The following is a 24,736-nucleotide window of genomic DNA, read 5'->3' on the forward strand; positions in this document are numbered from 1 at the left end:
TTTAGGGTCATTCAAAGACAGGACAGTGATCACAATGCCCTGGTAGTAACTTTCAAACCAGGGTCATTTGGACTAACCACCCCTGACCACATACCTGCCACGATGACACTTCCCCTCACGCTGACTAATAACAGAAGGAGGGTTAAGTGGCCCCACCTTGTAGATTTAACCTTGAAGCTTGCTAAAATCTACCAACTCGCTATCCCCTTTATAGCGTAGATGGGTAACTCGCCTGGCTGGCAGCAGGCAATAGATACGCATAAACAGCTAGTTGAGGCACTAGGGGATGTGTTCTACCCCATAAGTAGAATTGAGAAGCATGTTCCAAAAACTCACCCCTGGTTTAATGATGCATGCAGGAACTCAAAAAAGGAGCTCCTTGCGGCAATCAAGGCAAAAGATAGAGAGAACATTAGGGCAGCTAGACTGATTTATAAAAAGGATCTGACCAGGGGCAAAAGAGAGTGGGAAGAAGCCAGGTGGGAGTAACTTAGAGGTGCCCTTGTTACAAAAGATGCCAAACTATTCTGGGCATTAGTAAATTCCAGTACAAATGATGGTGGGGGGACCCTTCTACCAAATATCCCCCCCTCAGTGTGGGAGGCGCATTTCTCTGCACTCTATACTAGCCCTGTGTCCAGCTACAGTGACCATTTAGATGGGTCTGGGATGCCAGAGTTAGAAGGTCCCTCCTGGGTCTCTCCTGCCCGAGACACCCCGCACGAGTGTCGACTGCGGGGGGCCTCGGGCATGGAACACCAGATAGACCATGGGGCCATCGAGGTGAGGATGGCCCGAGAAGTGGCGAGAGTATTTCAGCAAAGGAGGTGGAGACTGCAATTACCAGACAACTCCCTAACAAAGCACCAGGCCTGGATAGGGTACCGGGTGACCTTTTTCATTCTCAGCCAAAGATTTGGGTTCCGTACCTAACCGTATTGTTTAATGCAGTCTTATTGGGGGCAAAGATACCTGACACCTGGGCGGGGGCCGAGATCGTCCCCATTTTCAAGAAGGGGTGCCCTTTGGAGCCGTCAAATTATAGACCAATCAGTCTCTTGGACACTACCCAGAAACTGATGGGCCAGATACTCCTGGATAGAATACTGGGATGGGCGGAGGAGCATGAAGTAATGACTACCCTCCTGGCCGGCTTTAGATCAGGGATCTCAACCACGGACCAACTCTTTAGGCTGCAGGTCCTTTTCTGGAAGACCGTAAGTGTCGAGGGTGGCAGCCTCTACCTGGTCTTTGTAGACCTGCGGACCGCTTTTGACCTTGTGCCGAGGGAGAGTTTATGGAGGGTCTTAAAAGATCTTGGCCTTCCTCCCTATCTATTGGAGGTCTTGAAGCGGTTTCATGCAGGGAACTATGCCCGGGTGAGGTGCGGAAAAAACGGGGAACTATCTGCACGTTTCCCTGTAACTAGAGGCGTACGCCAGGGCTCCGCCCTGGCTCCCACGCTCTTTAGTCTCTATATAAATGGCCTGGTGGGGGAACTTGAGAGAGTCAGGGATAGCGACGCCCCTTTGTTGGCGTCAGGTCGGGTGCCTGCTCTGATGTTCGCAGACGACACCCTATTGTTGTCGCGAACATCAACAGGCATCCAGCCGTTTCTGGACGGTTTTGTTTCATTCTGCGCCTCGCGGGGACTCGAGATCAATTTAGAGAAAACAAATTTTATGATCTTCGGTCCCCCGAAACGCACTCGCCCTAACCCCACATTAAACGGCATCCCGCTCGAAAGGGTGAGAACTTTTGTATACCTGGGGGTCACTTTGACTGAGGACTTTGGTTGGGGCCCTCAGGTATCCAAATCTATCCTAAAGCTCTCACAGATTTTAGGGGGCATAGGTAAGTTTCAGCGGACAACGCAATTTAAGCCAGTCTCCCCAGCGCTTGAAATCTACAGTGTTCAAGTTAGACCTGCTGTAACTTATGGTGCAGAACTTTGGGGACATTCGAGTACAGCAAGCCTTCTCATGGTTGAACGGGCCTTTATGAGGAATTTGATTGGACTACCCCAAAGTACCCTGCTCATACCCTTGAGATTTGACCTAGTTGTGGAGCCCATCTCTGAACTACTAGCGGCCCGACTCCTCCTGTACTGGAGAAGGCTAGTACCAGAGCTTGCGGATTATAGAGCTGAGTTCGCTGCTGTCTGGGGTTCGTTGAAGAGCAAGAAAATACCCTGGTTGCTCCATATTAAAACTATTGCCTATCGAATAGGAATGCCCCAAATATGGGAGACCCCGGCGGAGAGTTGCCCAGTGCTGAGGAGAACTGTGCTGTTGGCCTCTCTGAGGCACTACAACCTAAGTCTGCTGCACCGTTCGCCAAGTATGGGCAGGTTGTCTTCTGAGTTTTTGCAGGTCAAACTCGTGCCCAGCAGGGAGGAATTTCTGGATCAAATAGAACCTCACCCTGCAAGAAAATTATACACACAATTAAGGCACGGCTGCCTGCCACTTGGGACACTGACCTGCAAATGGGCAGGTCAAGTGGAGGGAATCTGCCCTGTCTGCAACAATGGCAAAGAAGACATTGCCCATGCTTTGTTTTTTTGCCCTGCTTATAGCGTAATCCGGAGAGCCTGGCTGGCACCACTATGTAGAAATCTGGGATTAAAACATTGTGCTCAAGCCGTTAGAATTTTAAAATATGATACATCCCCCCTTATTGTGTTCTCGGTCTCCCGCTTTTTGTACGGTATGTGGCGCAGAAGGTCCACTTAGATTAATTGTGACTAATTTTTTAATGATGGCCATTTTTCGTGGATACCTGATTGTTTAATATTGTTTTAACTGCTGGTTCTTAATTATTTATGTATTTTATTGTATGTACATACTTTGCTTGTGCGTTTATGGTCGTTGACCGAAATAAAGTTATCATGAACGAAATTTGGACTTACTGAATAGCTACGGAATGAATTTACACCATATAACTGAAAGCATGATCTGCAAACCAAAAGCTAAATTTCTGGCAAATTCAGTGTAATTCCATCTAGCTGTTCAGGATATAGTCATGTTCAAACCTCCAATGAGAACTAACATGGGAAATGCACTTTTTATGACTCACCATTTTATCGGCCGCCGCTTGCCGGATCAACCCAAAACTTTCTATGCACAACTACAATCCCCAGGACACTTTTTTGGGGGGGAAATTTTGTGACTATTCATCAAACAGCGCCACAGATATAGGCAATTCCAAAAACATATTTCTTATGGAAACCAGGCCGTAAATATAACTACCTACTGGCAGGTGCCAGTAGATATTGATATATATATACACACACAACAGGACTTCAATTCCCAATCCTCATGGGGCAACAAATCCAGCCATTTTGAAATCAATCAATTGATTTGCAGGTAGAATGCTAGATCTGTGGCAAAGATAATGCTCCACCCAATTCAATACCCTGTTGCCACCCAATACCATCATTTCTCTTGTGTCAGCGCACCAGTAAGAATGTAGCTGCTGCTGCATTCTCAGTACCATATGAAGGCCACTCACCAGTGGTAGTAACCCAACCTATTGGAGGTAGGTACTGCTAAGCATCAAGAGTGACTGCTTTGTGGAGTTCACCTTAAAGTGACAATGCCTGCACACCATGTAGCTCCAGCTGACCTGCAGCTGGTGTTTGTATAAGAGTATACTACATGAGTCTAGGAGTCCGAAAATGGTGCTGCACAAGTCTATTAACAGTCAGAAAAGTGCATGCGTCTTTGGGGTGCAAACAAAAGTGACAGGTATTCAGCCTAAAGGAAGTGGTATTATTTGGTGTTTGAGAGTAGGCTTCATCAATCAGTGATCCCGCTGGAATAATGAAGTTTGCCTGAGGAGACTAGAAGGAGTGGCAGGGGAGAAGAGTAGAACTGAGACAGGGGTTCTTGGCCAAGGCCTTTCCTCCCCTACGTGGTTCTTAGAGATGCAAAAAGATAAGAAAATTTAGGAAGAATGGATTGCATGAATAAGAGCAGGTGAGCCTCTTCAATCAATCAATCAATCAATCAATCAGGGGAATTGTAAGTGCACTACTCACATGTGAGGGTCTCAAGGCACTGAGGGAGAGGTAAGCAGCTCCGTTCAGTCATAGAGCCAGGTCTTCAGTGTCTTCCATCAAGCTGTTTAGGGAGAGGGTGCGTCTCATGTCGATCGGGAGCTCATTCCAGGTCTTGGCAGCGATGTAGGAGAAGGCTCTTCCACCTGTTGTTGCTCTGCGGATTCGTGGGTTTTCAGTGAAGGCAAGGTTGGCGGATCGTAGGTTTCTCTTGGGTAGGTGGAAGGAGATTCTTTTGTTGAGGTTTTGGGGTCTGGTGTTGTGGAGGCATTTGTAGGTGTGGGTGAGTATCTTGAAAGTAACTTTCTTCGCAAAGGAAAGCCAGTGAAGGTTCTGCAGGTGTTGTGTGATGTGTTCATGTTGAAGGATGCAGAGTACGAGTCTGGCTGCGGTGTTCTGTATGGTCTGGAGCTTGCGGAGCAGAGACTTGTTGATTCCGGCATAGAGGGCATTTCCATAGGTGAGTCTGCTGGTTATGAGTGCATGGGTGACTTTTGGAGGATGCGGAGGGTGTTGAAGCAGCTGGAGGCAACAACGTAGACCTGTCGGGTCATGGAGAGGGAGGATTCGAGTACAGTGCCGAGGTTCGGGGCGTGGTCTGTGGGCAGCCAAGGGCGGTGAGCCACCAGGTGATGACCCATGCAGATGGGGAGGGTCCGAGGACGAGAACCTCTGTCTTCTCTGAGTTGAGCTTCAGGCAGCTGCTGCTCATCCAGTATGCAACGTCCTACATTCCTTCCTGGAAGTAGCATCTGGTGGTGATGGGGTCTTGGTGAGGGAGAGGTTGAGCTGGATGTCGTCGGCGCTGGATACTATGCTGAGTCCCTGCTGTCTGACGATGTCGGCGAGGGAGCCATGTAGATATTGAAGAGCGTTAGGCTAAGAGACGTTCCTTGGGGTACTCCGCAGTTGATTTCCGTGGGCTCAGAGAGGAAGGGTGGTAGTCTGATTCTTTGGGTTATGCTGGTGAGAATTGAGCTAATCCATTAGAGGGCGGTTCCTTGTATGAAGGCCCTTTTGGTGGATCTGATGGGTTGATGGTATTCGGTCATGGCGTTCTTGTAGGTGGTGCAGTCTTCTGACATTTTGCTGTTTCTCCAGTTCTTCTTGAGACATCTGCAGATGCATCTGGATTCTTGGAGGTCGGTGGTGAACCAGGTGGCCTTCCTGGTGCGCTGTCTATCAAGGTGACGTAGGGGTGCAAGCTTCTCTACGTAATTGGAGATCCATCTGTGGAGTTCTTTGGCTGTGAGGTTGGTGTCGGTCGAGGTGGTGCGGGCGTCATGGTTGAGGGTGAGTTGAGCCTTTCCTCAGTGACTTTGCTCGAGTACCTTCGTGGAGGGCATGGTGCAGGTTTTGGGCGGCGTGGGTTTGTTGACATGGAAGTGTATGCAGTGGGGTTGAGTGGTGTGGCTAAAATGGATGTTGTTACCTCCTGCGAAGATGGGGTCGAGGGAGTGTCCTGCCTTTTGGATAGGTGTGGTAACGTGTTGTTTCAGTCTCATGTTGGCGAGGTTGTCCAAGAGGGTTGTGGAGTTGGGGTCATTGGGGATGCCAAGACGGAAGTTCAGGTCTCCGACGAGTATGTAGTCCATTGAGGCGATGGTGTGGGGTGTGATGAGGTCAGCGATAGTTGTGGCGAACGAAGCGCGGGGTCCAGGGGGTCTGTAGGCAAGGGTGCCGCAAAGTGTGGTTCTAGGGCTGGTCTGGTCCTGGAAGTGAAGGTGTTCGGTGGTGGAGAGGCAGTTTCTCGTGGTGGAGGTGGAGAGTCGGGGAGAGCTCTGGTGTACAATGGCGAGTCTACCTCCCAGGAGGTTGGGGCGGTCTTTCCTCTGGATCTTGTATCAATCAGGGATGGCAGTGGCGATGTCGGGGTGGAGGAGGCGTTGGTACAGGTTTCTGTAAAGAAGGCGACGTCTGGTGAGAGGGTGTCGAGGAGGTCTCGGAACTCCATGGCGTGTCTGTGCAGGGAGTGAATGTTGAAGAGAATACAGTTTAAGACTCCAGCGATGTTGGCTTTTGACGTGGTGGCGGTGTCCTCGGGGGCATGGTGGAGGCGAATGTGTGGTGGCAGTGGCGGGAGGAGAACTGTCCATGGGTGGTGTTCGGAGTGGACAGCTAGCAGTTGTTCCTCCCAGGGTTGATTGTGAGGAGGGCAGCAGGTTTGTAGCAGTGTGTAGTCAGAGATCCAGGGGTTATAGCCAGGCCCGGGCACCGGGCAATCCCTCAGTGCGCTGCAAGGGTTTTGGGCCCTTCGGGCCGTTTATGTTACAGGGCCGTCTTTGCAGCGTTACTGCAAAAGCGTCCCTGTAACAAAATCGGCCAAAAACCGGCCCTGGCAAAGGGGCCGCCCACCATCCCGGGGGAGGCAGGGGGGCAATGGGGGTGGCTGAGCACTTTGCCAGGGCCGGTTTTGGTTCCCAGTCCGGCCCTGGTTATAGCGCTGGTTGCGGTCGAGTTGTGGACGGGTGCAGATGGGCATGTCCGCACAGCACCCACCATTAAATAGGGGAATGGGGAGGAAAGTGCAGCTAGAAAGCGGGAGCGGGAAAAACTGGTGGGTGGGTACACGGGGCAGCAGCGGAGAGAAATAAAAACCGGCAGGGAGGGCGGGGTAAAAATACATGATGAATACAATAAGGCAAAGGCAAAATAAAGATCAAGAACAAGAATGAGGACGAGATACAACAATGAAAATGAACGAGCACGAACAAAATAAAAATACAACAATACATTTAAGGCAATAACGAGCAGGCATGGCACAGGGACACAAGGTTAGTAGTCTCGAACCCCTACCTGGCGCAGAGAAGGAAGGAGCAGCAATGACGGAGGCTCAGTGAGCAGAGGTCTCTTCAGTGGTTTCACTCCCTCCATACCTCATCCACTGATTACTGGGATGGGGTTGAGGGGGGCGAGGGAGAGAGAGAAAGAAGCCTAAGGGTTGGTGGGAGGGGAGGAGCAGGAGATCAATGTCCACATCTGTTGCAGACAAAGCAAATATTGCCCATAGTAATTACATTCCCCAGTCAAATTAAGAAACGCTGGTGAGATCTAATGTTTACTGGCTTGAGTAGAATAGATTCCAGGAATGGCTTTAGGCAAACGTGGCTTTACCTGCATCCAGAGATATCTGAACCAAGGCTTGCTAGATGCATTTGAAGGCAATTCAGTTTACAGTGTATTCTTTCTGTTGAATGTCTGTGAAAAGAATCCCTTGCTAGTTCAATATACACACCCAAATCATAGTGAGAACAAGCATTTTAAGTATGCTTTGAGAAAAAAAAATAGAGGAAGGAAGTTGGAAAAACTTACATCCGTTACTTTAAGCTAACTTGCATTTTGTTAATGTCACCAATATATTATTTGTGAGGACGCAAAGTTACAGAACAGTTCTCAATGCAAACAGTTGGAATAAACAACTCTACAGTTCTAACTCGTCATAAACACGAATTAATCTGGGTCATTGGTCAATTTCCGTAGCACATTCCCTGCTTTTGGATCATCTGTATGTTACAGCCACGAATTAAACATATGCAAATTAGTTTTGACCTGACCCAAAAAGGGACAGTCCATCTTGAAATACAAGGCCTTACATTTCTTAATGGGACATGGTAACAGCAGCCACATTGTAGCCTCATTCGCCTTTGAGGTGTAGCGTCAGTCCCAATGGTGCATTGAGCTTGAGACCCCTTTCCGGACATACCAGCACCTCGAAGTGGAAAATGTAGCTGCTGAATATGTTTAAAAAGTTGGACACACAGATCCTAGCTCTTGGCGCATTGCATACCCAGATTTTAAAGCCCTTCTGTGCCTTTACGAATCCGGAACTGTATCTTGATCCCACCCCAAAGAGACAGTCCAGTACTTTATTTTTTAATCTGTTTGCGTGCACAATTGTTTTCTGTTGCTTTTAAATGTGAAAACCTTGAAAGTGTTCGTAGCACTAATCGGAGCGCTCGAGGGGGAAGCTGTAAATCCCTACTCCGCGTCATCCCACCCACGTGACTCGGGGCCACGCCCAGCACTTGTAGCCACGCCCACTCCAGGAAGTTTAAAAACGCCACGCTGACCTCTCAGCCGGTGTTGACCAGCTCGCTACCCTGAGGCGGAAGCCGGGGTGTGTTTGCAGCATACTTTATTTTTTAATCTGTTTGCGTGCACAATTGTTTTCTGTTGCTTTTAAATGTGAAAACCTTGAAAGTGTTCGTAGCACTAATCGGAGCGCTCGAGGGGGAAGCTGTAAATCCCTACTCCGCGTCATCCCACCCACGTGGCTCGGGGCCACGCCCAGCACTTGTAGCCAAGCCCACTCCCCTTCCACCTCTTTACCATGCTCACTACTCGACAGCGCAGCGGTCGAGCGCAGCGGGCACACCATCAGCACGCCGAAGACACGCCAAAGACTAGCCCGTCTGTGCCCGTCCGGGCCTGTACGGGACTAGGGGCTACCCCCCTAACATCTAGGACCCTCGATAACCCATCAATAACATATGATAGGAACCAACTCCTGGCAATCAGAAGGGAGCACAAGCCCACCTGTAATCTCCTATCTCCATACGTCAATGACCATATCCCCTGTAACGGCTGTAACTTTAAGTTTACTGCTGATATTGTTACCCCTGCTGTTGGTTCATACTCACTGGCACTAATAAATTGCAGATCCCTTCACAAGCATGCGCTGGAAATCTCATTACTCCTGGAAGAACGAGACCTAGAGGTACTCTTCCTAACGGAGACATGGACCAACGAGAGCTCCGACCCAGATATCGTAAGAGCTTTACCGCCTAATTATGCAATTATGAGACAAGATCGTACTGAAGGAAGGGGTGGAGGGATTGCTATAATTTACAAAACATCAGCGATTTGCAGACAGGAGAAGGTTTCCATAGAAGGGTCAGAAAGTCTGTCCTTCTCCATTACATTGTCCTCGACCTGTACATGCACAGGGCTCCTTGTTTATAGGCCCCCGGGACCCCTCGGCCAATTTTGTGAAGAGCTTGTGAGCTGTGCTATCAACCTCTCCTGCAATGCCCCTAACTTCACTATGCTAGGAGATTTTAATATACATCTTGATGAAGGAGACACCCATGCCTGCCAAAAATTGTCAACAGCTTTAGAGGTGATTGAACTCAAACAAATTGTTCTAGGTCCCACACATATAGCAGGTCACACCCTTGACCACTGTTATACCAATATGAACGCGCTGAAGTTCGAAAACTCAACAGTGGTTCCTTGGTCGAACCACACCCTTTTGTCCTTCTCCTTGACCCACCATAAGCAACCAATACAGACTAAGGTCTCAAAAAAAATGTGTAGGGTCTGGTCCAAACTGCCTGTGGACAAATGGACATCAGAACTTAGGAAAACTAAGCCAGAGTATACTAATGACCCTATAGAGGCCAATGTGCGCTTTAATCACTGGCTAGAGGAATCTCTTGAGGCGACTCTGCCCAAAACTGAACTTTCCCATCGGAAAGGGGCAAATAAAAAAACTTGGTACACACCTGAGTTGAGAACTCTTAAACAGATATGTAAACAGAAGGAGAGAAAGTGGAGGAAAGACTACAGTGAAGATAGTAAAAATGTTTACAGACTAGCCTTACGCAATTATAAGCAGGCAATAAAAGTGACTCAATCTAACTATTACCAGGAAAAAATCTCTTCAGCTGCCAGTTCCTCCAGGGAAATTTTAAATTTTTTTAAAGCTTTGGTTACCCCTCCCACCCCCGTTATGGACTCAACTATGGCACTCCCGCGCTGCAGGGACTTGGCAAATTTCTTTGCCGCAAAGGTTGCAAACATCTATGCATCTTTTCAGGTGACTGCCACAGGTGACTGCAATAGGTCCAACCCCCCCCCCCTGGTACAAGACCTACCTATGCTTAATGAATTCTCTCCCCTGGATGGCGACAAGGCCCAACTGCTTCTGGGCAATCTGAAATCTGGATCACCTAGTGATGTAGCCCCACCAACCATCCTCAAGCTTGTCTCGGACACAGTGGCCCCCGTGATACAGGATGTGATTAATACATCCGTGACCACTGGGGTAGTCCCACCTATGTGGAAACAAGCAAGAGTAAGAGCGTTATTAAAAAAGCCCAACCTCAATCCCGACGATTGTTCCAACTATCGTCCTATTTCCTTGTTGCCAACTGTTAGCAAGATTGCTGAAAAACATGTCAACTCTCTTCTATCCACCTTCATTGAAGCTAATAATCTGCTACACTACACCCAGACTGGGTTTAGATGTAAACAGGGTACTGAAACGTCCCTTGTGGCAGTAATTGAGGATTGAGCGCGTTTCGGGCCTTTGGGAGCAACCGAGTAGGTTGAGAGGCGGCGAGTCTCGCGGTCTGCAATCCTGACAGCGAGTGAAGATCTGCTGATCCCACTGAGCCCATGTAGCGGTTCACAAAAACGAGCATTATACAACGCCTGATGACTAACAGGAGTTGGATGGGTAAACCGTGAGTTATCCTGAGGACAGTACAAAATTGTTATTTTACCTCACTTTTCATTTCCTAACGGTGTGGGCAGGCCTTAGCGTGCTTGGACCCCCGTAGGATTGTGTTATTTAAAAAAACCTTGAAAGTGTTTTGAAGAAAGCTGAGCTGACTTGAGCGTTTTACAGCAGAAACATGTTGACCAGTCACCTATTGATATCCCTGGACAAAAATTAAAACATCCAGTGATCATACCAATTTTTAATGTGAAACAACTGGCCCCGAATAAAGTCTGTTGAGGCACAGTTGTGATCTTTTAACCACACACACTTTTTTCACTGATCACCACTTTTCACACATACCTGCTCCGCTGCACTCGCAGGCGTGGTAGCACACAGGAGGGGATAGTCAGCCCCCCCTGTGAACAAACCCAATGATGAAGCATGTCACCTCTAGGGTGAGTGAGGGTTCTTTTAGGAAATAATTAATTTCCCCTTTTCCTTCATATGATTTTGTACCAACTGACCACTCGCTTTAAAGATAGGTCTTTCACTTAGTTTGCACAGAAGAATAGCGTTCTTCATGGTTGTAGTGTCTAGGGCGCTCTTATGTTGATTATGGTCATTTATATTAAGGGGTAGGAGAGCAGCCTTCTTTCCCTTTCTCTCTTGTTGTTGATACACAGTAATTGAGGAAACCAGGAAGATTCTGGACGAAGGGAAATGTGCGGCCATACTATTATTAGACCTCAGTGCGGCCTTTGATACCGTCAATCACACGATTCTCATTCAGAGATTGAGTGATGTAGGTATCACTGGGACCGCTCTGAACTGGCTTAGCTCTTTCCTATCCAATCGGACCTTTTCAGTGTTTGAGGATGATATAGTTTCAGCCCCAATACAGCTCCAATGTGGTGTTCCCCAGGGGTCATCCCTCAGCCCTACTCTATTTAACATTTACATGAGACCTTTGGCTGAGGTGGTGCAACCTTGGGGAGTACAATTGGTAACATATGCTGATGATACTCAGCTTATCATCTCCTTGTCTGGGCAGGAGACGACTTATAACAATCTTTCCTCCTGTCTTAGCAAAGTCCAGGAATGGATGAATGACTCTTTTTTGAAGCTTAATGGAGCTAAAACAGAGGTCATGATGCTAGGACATAAACCACCTACCTCTGTGGATATGTGGTGGCCGGACTCCCTGGGGCAGCCTCCAACCCCCAAGGAGCAAATTAAAAGCCTGGGAGTGTGGCTGGACCCAGCCCTTAACTTTCAGGTCCAAGCCCGGAAGGTAGCAGGGACTGGTTATGCCCTCATGAGAGCACTCAGAAAGATCCTAGGACTACTTCCCTTTGAGGCTAGAAGGATCCTAGTACAATCCCTTATACTATCACGATTAGACTATTCCAACGCAGTCTATCTAGGGGCCCCTAAAGGGACAATCAAGATCCTTCAGACCATCCAAAACTGTGCTGCCCGAATGCTACTAAATATCCCACGCAGAACCTCTGCCAAACCAGCATTGAAGCAACTTCACTGGTTGCCTGTGCAACAACGAATCGAATTTAAAGCAATGACTATTGCTCATAAAGCCCTGCATAACTCCGGACCAGACATTCTTGCACCCTTGTTTACTCCTTATCAAACATGCAGAACCCTGAGATCCAGTAATAAGAATCTACTGGCAATCCCCAGGATCAGGAGATCGCGCACCGGGGGCAGACGTTTCTCTCTACAGGCTGCAAAGCTTTGGAACAATCTTCCAGACGCTATCCGCTTGGAGGAGAACCAACTCAGGTTTAGAAAAATGCTGAAAACCTTCCTATTCTGCTAAAATTAATGGAGATGACTGGTCCACGTAAGCGCTGGGATGCCTCAGGGTAACCATGCGCTATAGAAATGTGTAATCATTCATTCATTCATTGCAGGCTACGCCTGCTCTGGGCTGGAGTGCAACATCCTCAGATAGGATTAGCAGTAAAGTGTGGGTACTCTCTGATAGGCTGGAATTGGATAACATGGAGCATTTGTTGGTTCCCCAAACAATATTGCCACGTTAGCAAATTTTTCAAAAAGAATGTGGTTGAAAACTCAGTCTTTTTAGACTCCTGTTGCACAAACAATCCTTTTTTCCTGATATGCGACCTACCGCTTCGTCTTTCAAATTCTGCCTGAGAATCCAAATAGAATTCAGGCGTCCTCCTGTGTCTTTTCTGCCTTCTATTCTTCTGATGCATTAATTGGCAATACAACTGCTACTGAGGTTTGACGTCATGCCGGTCTGATCTGGATCCAGCACTCTTAGCCATCACACACACATAGACGGTGGTCCTGCTTCAACAGAAACTGACAAAAGTGCGGCAATTACAAGACTTTTTTGAACCAAGGTAACCACAAGGAGGGACGGGGGCTGACGTCCTGTTGGGGCAGTAAATTTACAAAGCTACTTACTTATATGGGAATTGACCAGGCTTGCTGTCAGTATTAATAATTGATTGACCTTCACCTTTTTTGTTCTATTAGCAGTCCCGTTGCGATTCCAAGCATAACTGCTAGAGTGATTTGTGTGTTTTTATTTCTACACAAGGGTTTTGCAAACCATGCATGGCATAATATTTATATTTTACTATAAGTTAAACAAAAAGAAGAACATAAATGTAACGAAAAAATAAAGAGAAGGAATCAAAACCTATTATAGCATGGCATCTACCGTGCATAAAGGCATACAAAGTTAGGACCCTGGAAAAGCTGACCGATATCTGTGTCTTTGGCCAATAAAGCTGTATCAGGAACTTAAAGTAAATGACTTAAGATAATGGGAACACAGTCACACACTGAGTAATAGTACTCCTATAAAATTCCAAGGGGTGCTGTCTGCAGTAGAAAGGATGGAACTTAGCAACTGAGCTGTAAAAAATATTTTTTAAGGTCAGGTATGATTATAATTGAAAATGTACTTGTTCTGGGAGTTGAATTTGCCTACAACAGTACCTGCTCCCTCCATGGGCGTCTGTGTAACCACGTAAGATGAGATAGTGCACTTGACTTGCCCTTTTTCGCTGAATTTTCCCAGGGCTAAAAAATGGGCAACAGAAACCTCAGTATGAAAACCTATGAATTAAAAACAGAAGGGGACCCTTATTACTTACCAAATGGGTCTACTCTGGGATATGCTCTGTGAAATGGAAGAGCTGGAGTGGAATACACCCTTAAGGAGACACGTTGCAGCTCTAAGAATATGATACCGATTCAACTTGTGTCTGTTTCAGTGGTTCAGCAATAATAGTTTAGCAGTGATTAGAGACACATCAGAGAGTCCATGGGCAGAGTAGGCGTTTTTCCTATATCCCATGAGTAAGAAATTGAGTTATTGGTTGAGGGGTGTGAAAACCCTTGTCAACCAACCACCACAATTTTTGTCAGGGTGAACCACAAAAGTCACTAAATGAACATGCTTTATTCTCTTATAGCTTGGCACAAAAGTAGTCAGGCTTAACATTGACACAATTAAGCTAAGTATCTATGCTGCACACAAACAGCAATAAAGTGGAAACAGAACAGAAGAAAAATCCCAGACTAATTTAGACGAATAGAGTAAAATGTAATAAATAAAATGACACCAAACTAATTAAATCCAATCAATAGAACCGGAAATAAGCATTTCAAAGTTTTAGATAAATTGAGCAGGTAAACACACGGTAATCTGGTCATTCTAGGCTGGGGGAAGGTCATAAGTTTAGTCCCACCATGATGGAACATCGGCCAGATATAGTTATCTCCTCAAAGTAAAGTGCAAAGAGTCCAGTTTGCAGTGGAGGGGGTCGCAAAGAGTACTGAGAGCATCACTGATGCTCATTGCTGTAGCGTGAAGAGCAAGCTTTCAGATTTTGGCCCCTGTAGTGTGATAAGTCGGGTTCACTGGAGCTTCGCATTGGTGGTCGTTATAGGCGGCAGAGTCTTTGTGCGAGTGGGCCCGTTCACGGTTGCAATGAGCCCAAAACTTCAGGATTTCACCTTTCATTGCTGAGAAGTGCACTTTCAAGCCAGCCAAGGGTCCCGAACCTGGGAGGCACCTGTTTGGGATCAGGCACTCACTCTAGATGACGCCAATTGTGATCATACCAGTCCAGTTGCAAAAGGTCAGCTAAGCAGTTGCGTTGAGGCTTTTGGAGCCTGTTGTTTCCCTAATGCTCAGAACAGGAGATCAGTTGGAGTCATTCGGGTTAGACTGGGGCGAAGGTAGAAGGCCCAGTTGCCCTTCTCAGGGAACAGAACAGGCCTCAAGCGGTAGGCAGGCCTCTAAAGAACAAGGCAGGCATCCAGCAGTAGGGCAGTCATCCTTCTGTAGTCCACAGGACCAAGAGGGAACTGAAGAGTTGGTTCATGAGGTCCGATGTTTATGCCTGTGCCAACCTTTGAAGTAGGGGTGAAATCCTGGCTAGTCCCACATCTGGTTCTGTAAAGCTCTTCCCTTCCTCTGTCAAGGCTCCAAGTAGTCTAGGTTGACAAAAGACTGGTGTCAAGTTTTTTTGTGTGATGAGGCAGGCCAGGGAGCAGCTCCCCCCCCCCACCTATCCTGGTAGGATGGTCCATACTGCCAACTTTTAGCCCCCCCTTGTGTCACATGACTGTCTGGGAAGAATACAAAAAAACAACTACCATGCTATTCACAGTCATGTGTGTTGCAAGACACATGCTGCAGGCACCAAAGGGTTAGGACATCAAAATGGCAACTTTCTAAAAGTACCATCAATACCAACAAGAGAGAGAGGGCATGAGTCGACACTCCTGTACCCCAATCAAATTTGTAAGTAACAACAGAGGAGTGACTAAGTGAAAAATTAAATAGTGCTCAAAAAATTATATTGTGAGGTCTATTTTTTAACTCTGTACTGTGCATGTGGTAGCATGCATGGAACGTCCTCCATACACCCACAAGCACATGCATGAACTATTTTGTTGCTATCTCCCTGTGAGTACCCAAAAGGCTCCCCTCTTAAGAGGATACCTCCTGAGTGCAATGATCACCCAAGACTATCAAAAGGGGGAAAGGGAAAAATCCTTTCTTTTTTTGGATACTAGCTGGGCAATCAAAAAATGTCCCAGACCCAACTTATAAAAGCTTTCGGTGACAAATCGAAGCCAGGGAATAGTTAGTGCACCAATGAGGTTAAGACAATCTTTTATAATCTCTCTGGAGAATGCCAGCTCTTCCGATAACCAAATTTTGGCCCATAAAAGTAAGGGGGCAATATTTATACAGTCTTCTACAAAGTTAAGCCCCAACTCATAGTGACAAATGCTTCTGGGAGCACTATTTAGAATCATCAGTATCCTTTTTATAAATTAATTTTCCATGATTTGCAGCTGACGGCTGTTATGACACCCCATACACCTGCACCATATGTCCCCACAGGTACGCATTTTGCTTTATATAGTGTAACTAGCTCGGTCACCGGTTTATGTCCCATACTGGAGAGATAGGCCTTACACTAGTAAAAAATAAATGTAGGAGTTTTTCACAACATGGGCATGGAAAACGTAAACACATGTCCTACTTTTTTAAATACTCGGCAGCCTGCTCTATGGGCTTTTTAGAGACTATCTTAGGAAGGAGTTATAAGTATTAAAAAGGAAAATTCAGGTTTGCCAAAAGTTTTATTTTATCACAAATGGATGAATGAGTTCATTCACACCAATCTATCACATTTTCAACATGATTAATACTCAAGGCAAGTTGTGCGTGCTCTCTTGTTGCATGCCCTGTCCCAGTGAGCACCTTTGTTAAAGTTCCAAAATAGGTTGGGGCAGTGTTTCATTCCAGTCACAAGCTGCACAGCGTATATGACTTTAATGAAAACTATAGTTTGTTTTTTCTTCCTGTAATTAGTTTTTATTGCATGTTCTTCAAACTTCTGCAATTTGTAACGGTGGCAGCATAAATCCAAGCAAGCTTCAAATGCTGTATACTTGCCCTTCCAGGCTTTATAATACAGCACAATGGAATCAACAATACATCCTGGTTACTTGTGCAAATATAGACCCAATGCATTTCGCGCTAGAAGCACTTTTTCAGGGGTAACTGAAATTTTCTTCAGGGGTAACTGAAATTTTCTTCAGGGGTAACTGAAATTTAAAAAAGACCCATTAGCATTTAAGGGACGAGATCCAACATAACGTTTTAAAATATACAATGCATTACCTGAGTGTGCAAAAACATACCTCCTTTTACCCAAATGTGCTGTGAATTATGTGCAAAATTAGCCAAAAAACACTAGTATAACCTAGCATCATATATGTAACTACCCCAAAATATACATGCACAAAAATGTAAGTGCTGTTACTCTACAAACTCATCAAAAACGGTGCCACATGCCAAATAAAAAAAAACACCAAAATCATTTAAAATTTAATTTCAACTTGCTTTTCCTCAAATGCGAAGAAAATATCTTCCCTTTCTCAGAGTCGAAAACGGCTGCTTGGTACACATGCGTACGGCACCAAAGTATTTCTCCAAATGAAATCAGCCACGTGTTTTGAACCCGTTTAAAACACCGCCGGTGCTGCCCATTTAATTAAACCCAACCATGGGACAGACCTCCTCAAACCGAGAGTTAGCTAAAGAAACACAAAATCCTACAAGTGCTTTGCTAAAGTAAACGGAAATGTTATACACAACAACGTGATGTTCAATTACACTTATTTACTGACATATGTGAATGGAGTGCAAATTATTATTAATACCTCCATTTGTTGATTTCATATTTCAATGCTAGAGAATGACTCTTTTTGAAGTTTAATAAAGCTCCATGTCTCCAGGGAGCCTCTGTGACTAGACATTTCATTTTAATATTCTCGTTCGACACCTGTGTGCAATAGACAACGGGACAAAAATTGACTGTATCACAAATGGATGAGTCCATACACACCAATTTATCACATTTTCAACAGGAATAATACTCAAGGCAAGTTGTGCGTGCTCACTTGTTGCATGCCCTGTCCAGTGAGCACCTTTGTTGAAGTTCCAAAATAGGTTTGGTTTTATTTTGCCAGGTCGAATTGGCAGTTTTAAAACTGCAGTACAGGCTGCAGTGGAAGGCCTGAGACATGTTTTGAAAGGCTACTTTAGGGGGTGGCAAAATCAGACTGTAGACCCAGTAGTAGCATTTAATTTACAGCATTTACAGGCCCAGGGAACTCGTAGTACCATTTACTAGGGGCTTATAAGCTTACTAAGTAGGACAATCAGGTGTTAGCCAATTGGACTATGTAGAGAGCACAAGCACTTTAGCACTTGAAAGTAGTGGTAAAGTGCACAAAGTTCGAAAGTCAACATAAACAAATTCTAAAATATGTTTTGGGATGAGACTGCAGAAACGAGCCAAGCCACCATGAATGACTATAAGTGTATGGATCGAAGGAGAAATGGATCACCTTTCTTTCACCAGAAATAATGCCTTCTTCAAACAGAGACCATTTAATATCATGATTGGCTTAGTCAGTGGGATACTATTGTCACAGAAGAAACACTATGCTTGTTATTTTGTAGTCTAGCTCTATTGATGTTAATGAGTCTCAAAATGTACAGCCTCCTGAGACTGGTTTCCTGGGACGTATGTGAATGTGTAAATGTCTAGCTATTAAAAACCTTAAAGTGCAGAGCAAAAAAATCCCTAAACAAATGATGATAACATTTTACAAGCCACCAGAATATAATATATATGTGGAGCGAATGCAAAGAGGGAGGGTGACTGGATGCCCAGTAGTTTTTATGGAGGAGAAGAGTGGAGCAGAGATGATGATGTGGGAGGGTGCCAGGAATGGATTAACTTTATTGGATATGGGGAGAGAGGCAAGTCACAAGGTGATGGCAATGTTTATCATCTCAGAGCTCTGAGAGACATCTCAGAAAATTCAAAGCTCACTCTTGCTTTCTATTTCATGTCTGTCAGAAACATTACCATTACTCACAGCTATCCATCAATACTTCTGTATATTCTTTCTAAATTTGTATTTGTCAAATTTTCTTCGATTTCATGTTGTACAAGGTGATTTGTAGAACAGTTTACAATAGAGTGTGGAAGAGTGACATGAACCAACCATAGTTATTTGTTTTTTGCCAGAGTGAGAGAAGGTGCATGCAAGAGGAACTATGCAATCTTGTGATTGCAAATTGAACCTGCAAGTAAGAGCGGTGGGGCCGAGTGTGTGCGTGTGTGGGGGGGGGGGGGGGGTCAGGATTCAACAAACAACCACGAGGGAAAATTAAATGAATAAATTCTTCATTTCCCCTTGTCGGCTGTCGAAATTGCCCCCCCCCCCAACCCCCGCAACCCGGTCCCACCATTCTTACCTGCTGTAGCGGCTCCTGGGGGGGAGTGCTGTGGCCGGTGGGATGCGATGGGGGAGGGGCAGAGTGAGGGGTAGTAAACTCCTGCATTCAGCCGAACGGAGGTAAGTAACGAAATAAATAAATAAAACGAAATAAATTTCACGAGCTGCATCACCATTTGGCTGGGAAATTGTCTAACATTGAAGAACTTGTTCATTCGCTCTACGATACTGAAGTTAAGTCACAAGTTCAGAAAAATAGATAAACACTTTTATCAAGAAACTATAAGTAAATATTCCTACTAACCTGCATGTTTCGAAATTCCATAACTTTCCTAGATTAGTCCGCCATCCCCTATATTACTTTAATATTTTGACTGACTGAAGCAACCTCCAAATAACAGTTTTGGCAATCATACTGAGTACAAGCAAAACACAATGTTGTGAGTCACCCAGACTGCAAGATCTACTCAAAGCACATTTCCTTTGAAATTGCAGCAGCTGATGCCACATATGCTTACCAATGCATAGCTCAATGCTCTCTGGTCCTACTGACTGTTTTCTCTTCTGCAGATACTCTCCTTGATGACTTCCTGCTGACGTACACCGTCTTCATGACTACCAATGACTTCTGTCAGGCGTTGTTGCGACAATATCCTTTTTTCGATGCTAGGTTGTACAGTAAGGTGCACTGGCTGCAGTTACATTTTTTCCTGAAACACATGAAACAACAGAACATTGTAAGAGGAAAATAATGCGCCCTTTCATGGAGCCTTTGTCCGTGCTGGGATTCTCGAATTCTCTGTTTTGTAATTTTTAAAAATAATTCAAACCAACAATGTTTCACCAGTCAATCCGTGGTTATTTTGAGTATTCAAATTTACCTTTAAATATCTTTTATAATCACTTTCCAGGTTAATTTAAAACGTCTGAACTTTTCCGTTAGTTCCGTTTTTGGGTGTCAAAATGTAAATTTCTGTTTGCATTTCAAACATAAATGTTTCGTCCTAATTGAGGAAAACATTTGTAGTGTTAAATAACATAATTATAGTATCACAGGATTTACTTTTAGGCAGATATACAAACAACCAATAAGTCCTTTTATGTAAAAACTCAATTTTGAGGCATTATATTTACTGTTATGTTGTCAGTTTTCATACATGGATTTTCTTCTGCATAACAGACTACCTCAGTTCACTTCGCAATCGCAATAATGCAAAGACCGGAGTGACTAGTGGTCTGCAAAAGCAGGCTCCCACACCCCAGTACACCTTTAAAACGAAGATGGTTGATATGGTAAATTACATCCTGGCAATGAGGTACTTAATCCACTTGCATTTTGTACAAAGGGACCAAAATAAAATGAAAATAATTAATTCGAAGGAAATAAATTCAACATTATATAATAAAAGGGAAAATGGGGTTAATCTGAACATGCTTGATTCTATTTGTGTGGGTTGTGCCCTATCTTACATCCTGACATTGGAATTAATAAGAATTACTTATAACGCAGCAAATTATTTCCTATTCAAAGGGTTTACTCTGAGGCTATGGCCCTCGGTTTAAAGCTAGCAAGTACCTTTTAAGAGGAAGCCAGGAAAACCCAAAACTCTTGATGTTTTTTCTTTATAAAAGTTGGTAAATAATCTATTAACTTCTTATAGCTCAAGCTTTTAAGGGCGTTAGATAGTGACTTGTACACTCATTTCATTATATTACTACTGCAGTGTATTTTGTATTATATTTGTTTGAGTATTGTATATAATGATGTTCATATCTCTGTAGTTTCTTCAAAAAATATTCTCCATTGAAGTTGAATAAAAGAGAGATGCAATGGGTTTTAGTTTTGTTCCATTCAATCGCTTATATAATCTTTTCAATTTTGTAGGTTTCTGGAGATTGGGTATGGAAATCTATTAAAAGAAGTATATACTGAGGGTTTTGAGTCCTCTAGTTTGAATATAAACTCTACTTTAAATATGAACTTAATGTGGTTGATTGAGTGAACTCTTTAACTAAGAAGAGACTCTGGTGGTCTTTGATTCAAACATTAGAACAGGTAGCTACTAATGAGCATCCATATCAGAAGTTGTCTGTGACAGCGAATATGGCCTGAAATTGGTATATTAACTCAGCATAATTTGCCATTGGTGGGATAGGCGAGTTTGCATCTGCGTGTTTCACTACAGCATTCCCAATCACTGTGCAAAATATTGGAAGTATTGGTCCCAGAAAGGAAATCTTTTTCAGCACCCCCTACCACCTTTATCAGCGTCCTGCAGTGCATGGAGTTTGAGAGTCCACCATCTCTGTACAACGAAGATGCAGTTCCTTTCATATTTGGTAGATCTGTATTACTCATGCTTTTACCTCGGCAATTTTGCAAAAACAACAGGTGATGGACCGAATGAGGATCAATGTCACACATTCAACCCAGTCAAAAGATCTGGGTCCTAATCCATCGTTTTTTTGCACTCCACACCACCCTGGGTTAGACAATGGCGATATGCAAATCAGCTCTGACCCTGTGCCCCATGGGAACAGTCCAGTCCGAACTACAAAAGCCATGTCCTTCCCAGAACGGAATCAAGCATCCGAGGACCGGACCGGTTTCGAGGTAACACCTCTCATCAGCCCGGCTAGCTTGACTCCAGTGGTGTGGAGTGCCTGGGACCCACGTCTGGGCATCCCCAGTACACTTATAGCGAGTTTGCAAAAACAACAGGTGATGGACCGAATGAGGATCAATGTCACACATTCAACCCAGTCAAAAGATCTGGGTCCTAATCCATCGTTTTTTTGCACTCCACACCACCCTGGGTTAGACAATGGCCATGACTGGGGTGAATGTGTGACATTGATCCATATTCGGTCCATCACTTGTTGTTTTTGCAATTACCTCGGCAATGGCAGAAACGGGGCCTACTTTGTCCAGCTAGAAATTCAGCGACAGTCCAGGGCCGAGAGGCCAGTAACTTTCATCTCAGTAAATATCGCAGCATAACCTGAGATCATGAGATGACAAGCTGGATGAGGGCGGGCGCTTTACATTCTGTCAGTCGCTGCTCGGAGTGTTCGTCATGGATACGACCTGCTGCATAGTGTGCACTGCTGCTGACTGCTTTTCATTCAACTCAAGCTGAAATCATGGATGCTTAATCCTGAGAAGGGCAATTTACAAATGTTAATGCTTGAATGAGTGAGCCCATGATCTGTCTGGTTCATGTCCATGCCACTGTAAAAGGATTGTAGGTGAAGAACTGTAGTTCCTGCATTCTCAGCATTCTTCTTGTCTTAGAAAATAAAAATATGTGCAATCTTTAAGAGTCGCAGAGGTCAAATTTGCACAGGGACTGTATTATGTAATTGGGAGTGCCAGGTGCAAGCCTTGTCCGTATTCCTTATTATAGCTAATCTGCTGCCCCAAGGCAACCACAAATGGGGGCCCACCCTGGTGACAGCACATTAATTAAAGATGGACAGGCTACTTGAAGTGGCCCTAACTGTCTTTCTCTTTTAAGGCAACATCACAGCCTGCCTTTAAAAGGAGAACAGGGACCCCCCCCCCCGCCAACCCCTGCAGGCATGTGCAATGTGTGATTCCACCCACCTGCAAGGAGATGTCTGGGGATATTCACATATACATTTTTCAAAAAGAAAGAGGAATTTGCTATATTCGATATGCACATCAACATTAGCCTCTTTGTGATTCTAGAACATATAATAATGGATGTACATTTGTTTTTTTAGTGCAATCTTGATGAAAAGTGCTTTTCCTCTTCAAGCACTACCCATGTACAAACTGCCCCACAGCCGCAGATCATAAAATGTCTCTTTTAGTCATTTGCTGTAAGCACGTATAGACCCGATTTCTTTGTCCAAAAGGAATCACGTAGTATTTATCCAAAATCCAAGCTTTATTTATTTTTAAGACACAGTTCTTGACAGCCGACGCGCGTTTTGCCCCCTATGGGCTTTCTCAAGGCAAGTCTTCAATTTGTCTAATACTTTGTCTTCCAATACTAGAGTGTGATCTGTTTTCTTTGAAGGGCGTCTGCCCAATCAACAATATCCAATTCTAGTGGTACTCTAATAGAGATTAAAGTTGTCCTCGTGTTCACTGTGGAGCCATGATAAATTCCAGCTTGAATTTCAAAACACCGTTTTCTACCGAAATCACCTGGTTTGGAAAGCGATTTCGGTAGAAGACGGTGTTTTGAATCACTCTAATATTTTATGGCCTGGGTCACCTCGGCTACGAAGGAGGTGGTTGTTTAGAAGAGTGATTGATGCAGGTTTGCAACACTATCATTTTACCCCCTCACAGGCTCTTGACAGGTGCCTGGATTGTGCCTGTCTCTGCACCTCTCTGTGGTGTGCACAAGGGTGCCTCAGACCCCAGTGCAGGCAAGGCAAGGGAAGAGGGCCACCCTGCCCCAGCCATGAGCGGGGAGGAGGGGTTGAGGGTGGGCAGTGGGCCCCTCACAGCCTAGAACATGTGCCTGAACGCTCAGGGGGCCCTCTTGAAGGGGCACTGAAAGTGGAACACAGCACTTCCCCTCCCTTTAGTCCCTTTAGTCCCTTTAGTCCGCTGCACCCCTTGCTTCTGACCTGAACCCACAGACCACAGACAGCCTCGGAAGCAGACCTGTGGACAGTGGCGTAGCCAGACCTTTTGCAATTTACCCCCCACCCCCAAGACATGTACCCTGGGAAAGTCTTACATGAAGAGGTCAAAAGGAGGGTCCCCTTCCACGTATACTGCAGGGGGGGCCCCTCAAGTTTCGTTACTCCACTGAGTCTGGGTCATCCTGTGATGATATATTCTGGGTCTCCTTCTATAGTCCGTCTTTGGTTGAGTGTCAGTGACATTTTCAATGAGCTGTGGGTGTATGAGGTTTGTGTTTGAGAGGTATACCAGAAAGCACAAATGAGGTTGTCCATCTCTCAGGCATGTAACTTGACTTTTGCCTAGTGATTGGAAATAGCAGTGCCCGCGGAGTGTTGAGAGCAACTTTATGCCACTTACAGGGCTTATTCGCATTGTGCTGGATGTACGTAAAATGTACTGCAGAATGTGGTGGACGTTGTTTGTGAATGCCATTTTCATGGCCCTTTGACACTGGATAGGTTTAAATGTCAAAGAATAAGAATATTAATATTAATTAACACACCAGAATATAATTCCACATCACTGTCCTAGCAGCTGTGAAATCAATTCTCTTTGCGAATTATAAACCATATTTCAGTTCACATTGTTTTGTTATTATGAATGGCTTGGGATTTATTGCGGTGAAAAAATGCTAGTTGTAAATTTCAACTCCACAGAGAATATTGTTCCACCACCTCCGTTGTAATTGCCCATTCCCACTAGTGGATGACATTACTGTTGGTAATAAATAATCCTGGCTTTAATTGCAGCCCACGGTAAAAATACAACCCTGTGAAATGATAATTTCCTAAGGCTAGTTTCATTTTCTGTAGTTAAACTGAATGCACCTTTTGATATACAGTTACTCCCAGAAGTAATCAATACCATCACACATCACACATGAAATGCCCTGATTACAAGTCGGTCTCATAATTCTTACCCTTCAGCATACCAGTATTTGTGTAGGGATCATGTGCAACCCCTCAATTTCCCCCAGCTGCATTTTAAGAAGTTAAGGGGCAGATGTAGGTCACCAAATACCGGTCGGTAACGGCCGATTTCGGACGTTCCGACTGGTATTTGGTGATTGAGATGTAGGGGGCCAAAATTTTACAGAATCAGTAAATTTACCGATTCGGTAAATTTACCGATTCTGTAAAATACTGACTTGGTAAATTTACCGAATCAGTAAATCTATATGTAGGTGGCACTGCAAACAGTGCCACAGGCCCCTAAGAATTTGCTATTT

General features: G+C 44.9%; 1 protein-coding gene across 1 annotated transcript in view; it reads left to right on the forward strand.

Annotated features, from left to right (window-relative positions):
- Positions 1-24,736, forward strand: part of RAPGEF5 (Rap guanine nucleotide exchange factor 5) — a 997,318-nt gene that overhangs the window by 825,934 nt on the left and 146,648 nt on the right. The window contains exon 12 of the mRNA XM_086941717.1: positions 19,410-19,488. Within this exon, the coding sequence (XP_086797843.1) occupies positions 19,410-19,488 (79 nt within the window). The remainder of the gene's footprint in view (positions 1-19,409; positions 19,489-24,736) is intronic.

The sequence above is a fragment of the Lissotriton vulgaris genome, chromosome 10 (genome assembly GCF_964263255.1).
Source record: "Lissotriton vulgaris chromosome 10, aLisVul1.2, whole genome shotgun sequence".
Taxonomy (NCBI): Eukaryota; Metazoa; Chordata; class Amphibia; order Caudata; family Salamandridae; genus Lissotriton; species Lissotriton vulgaris.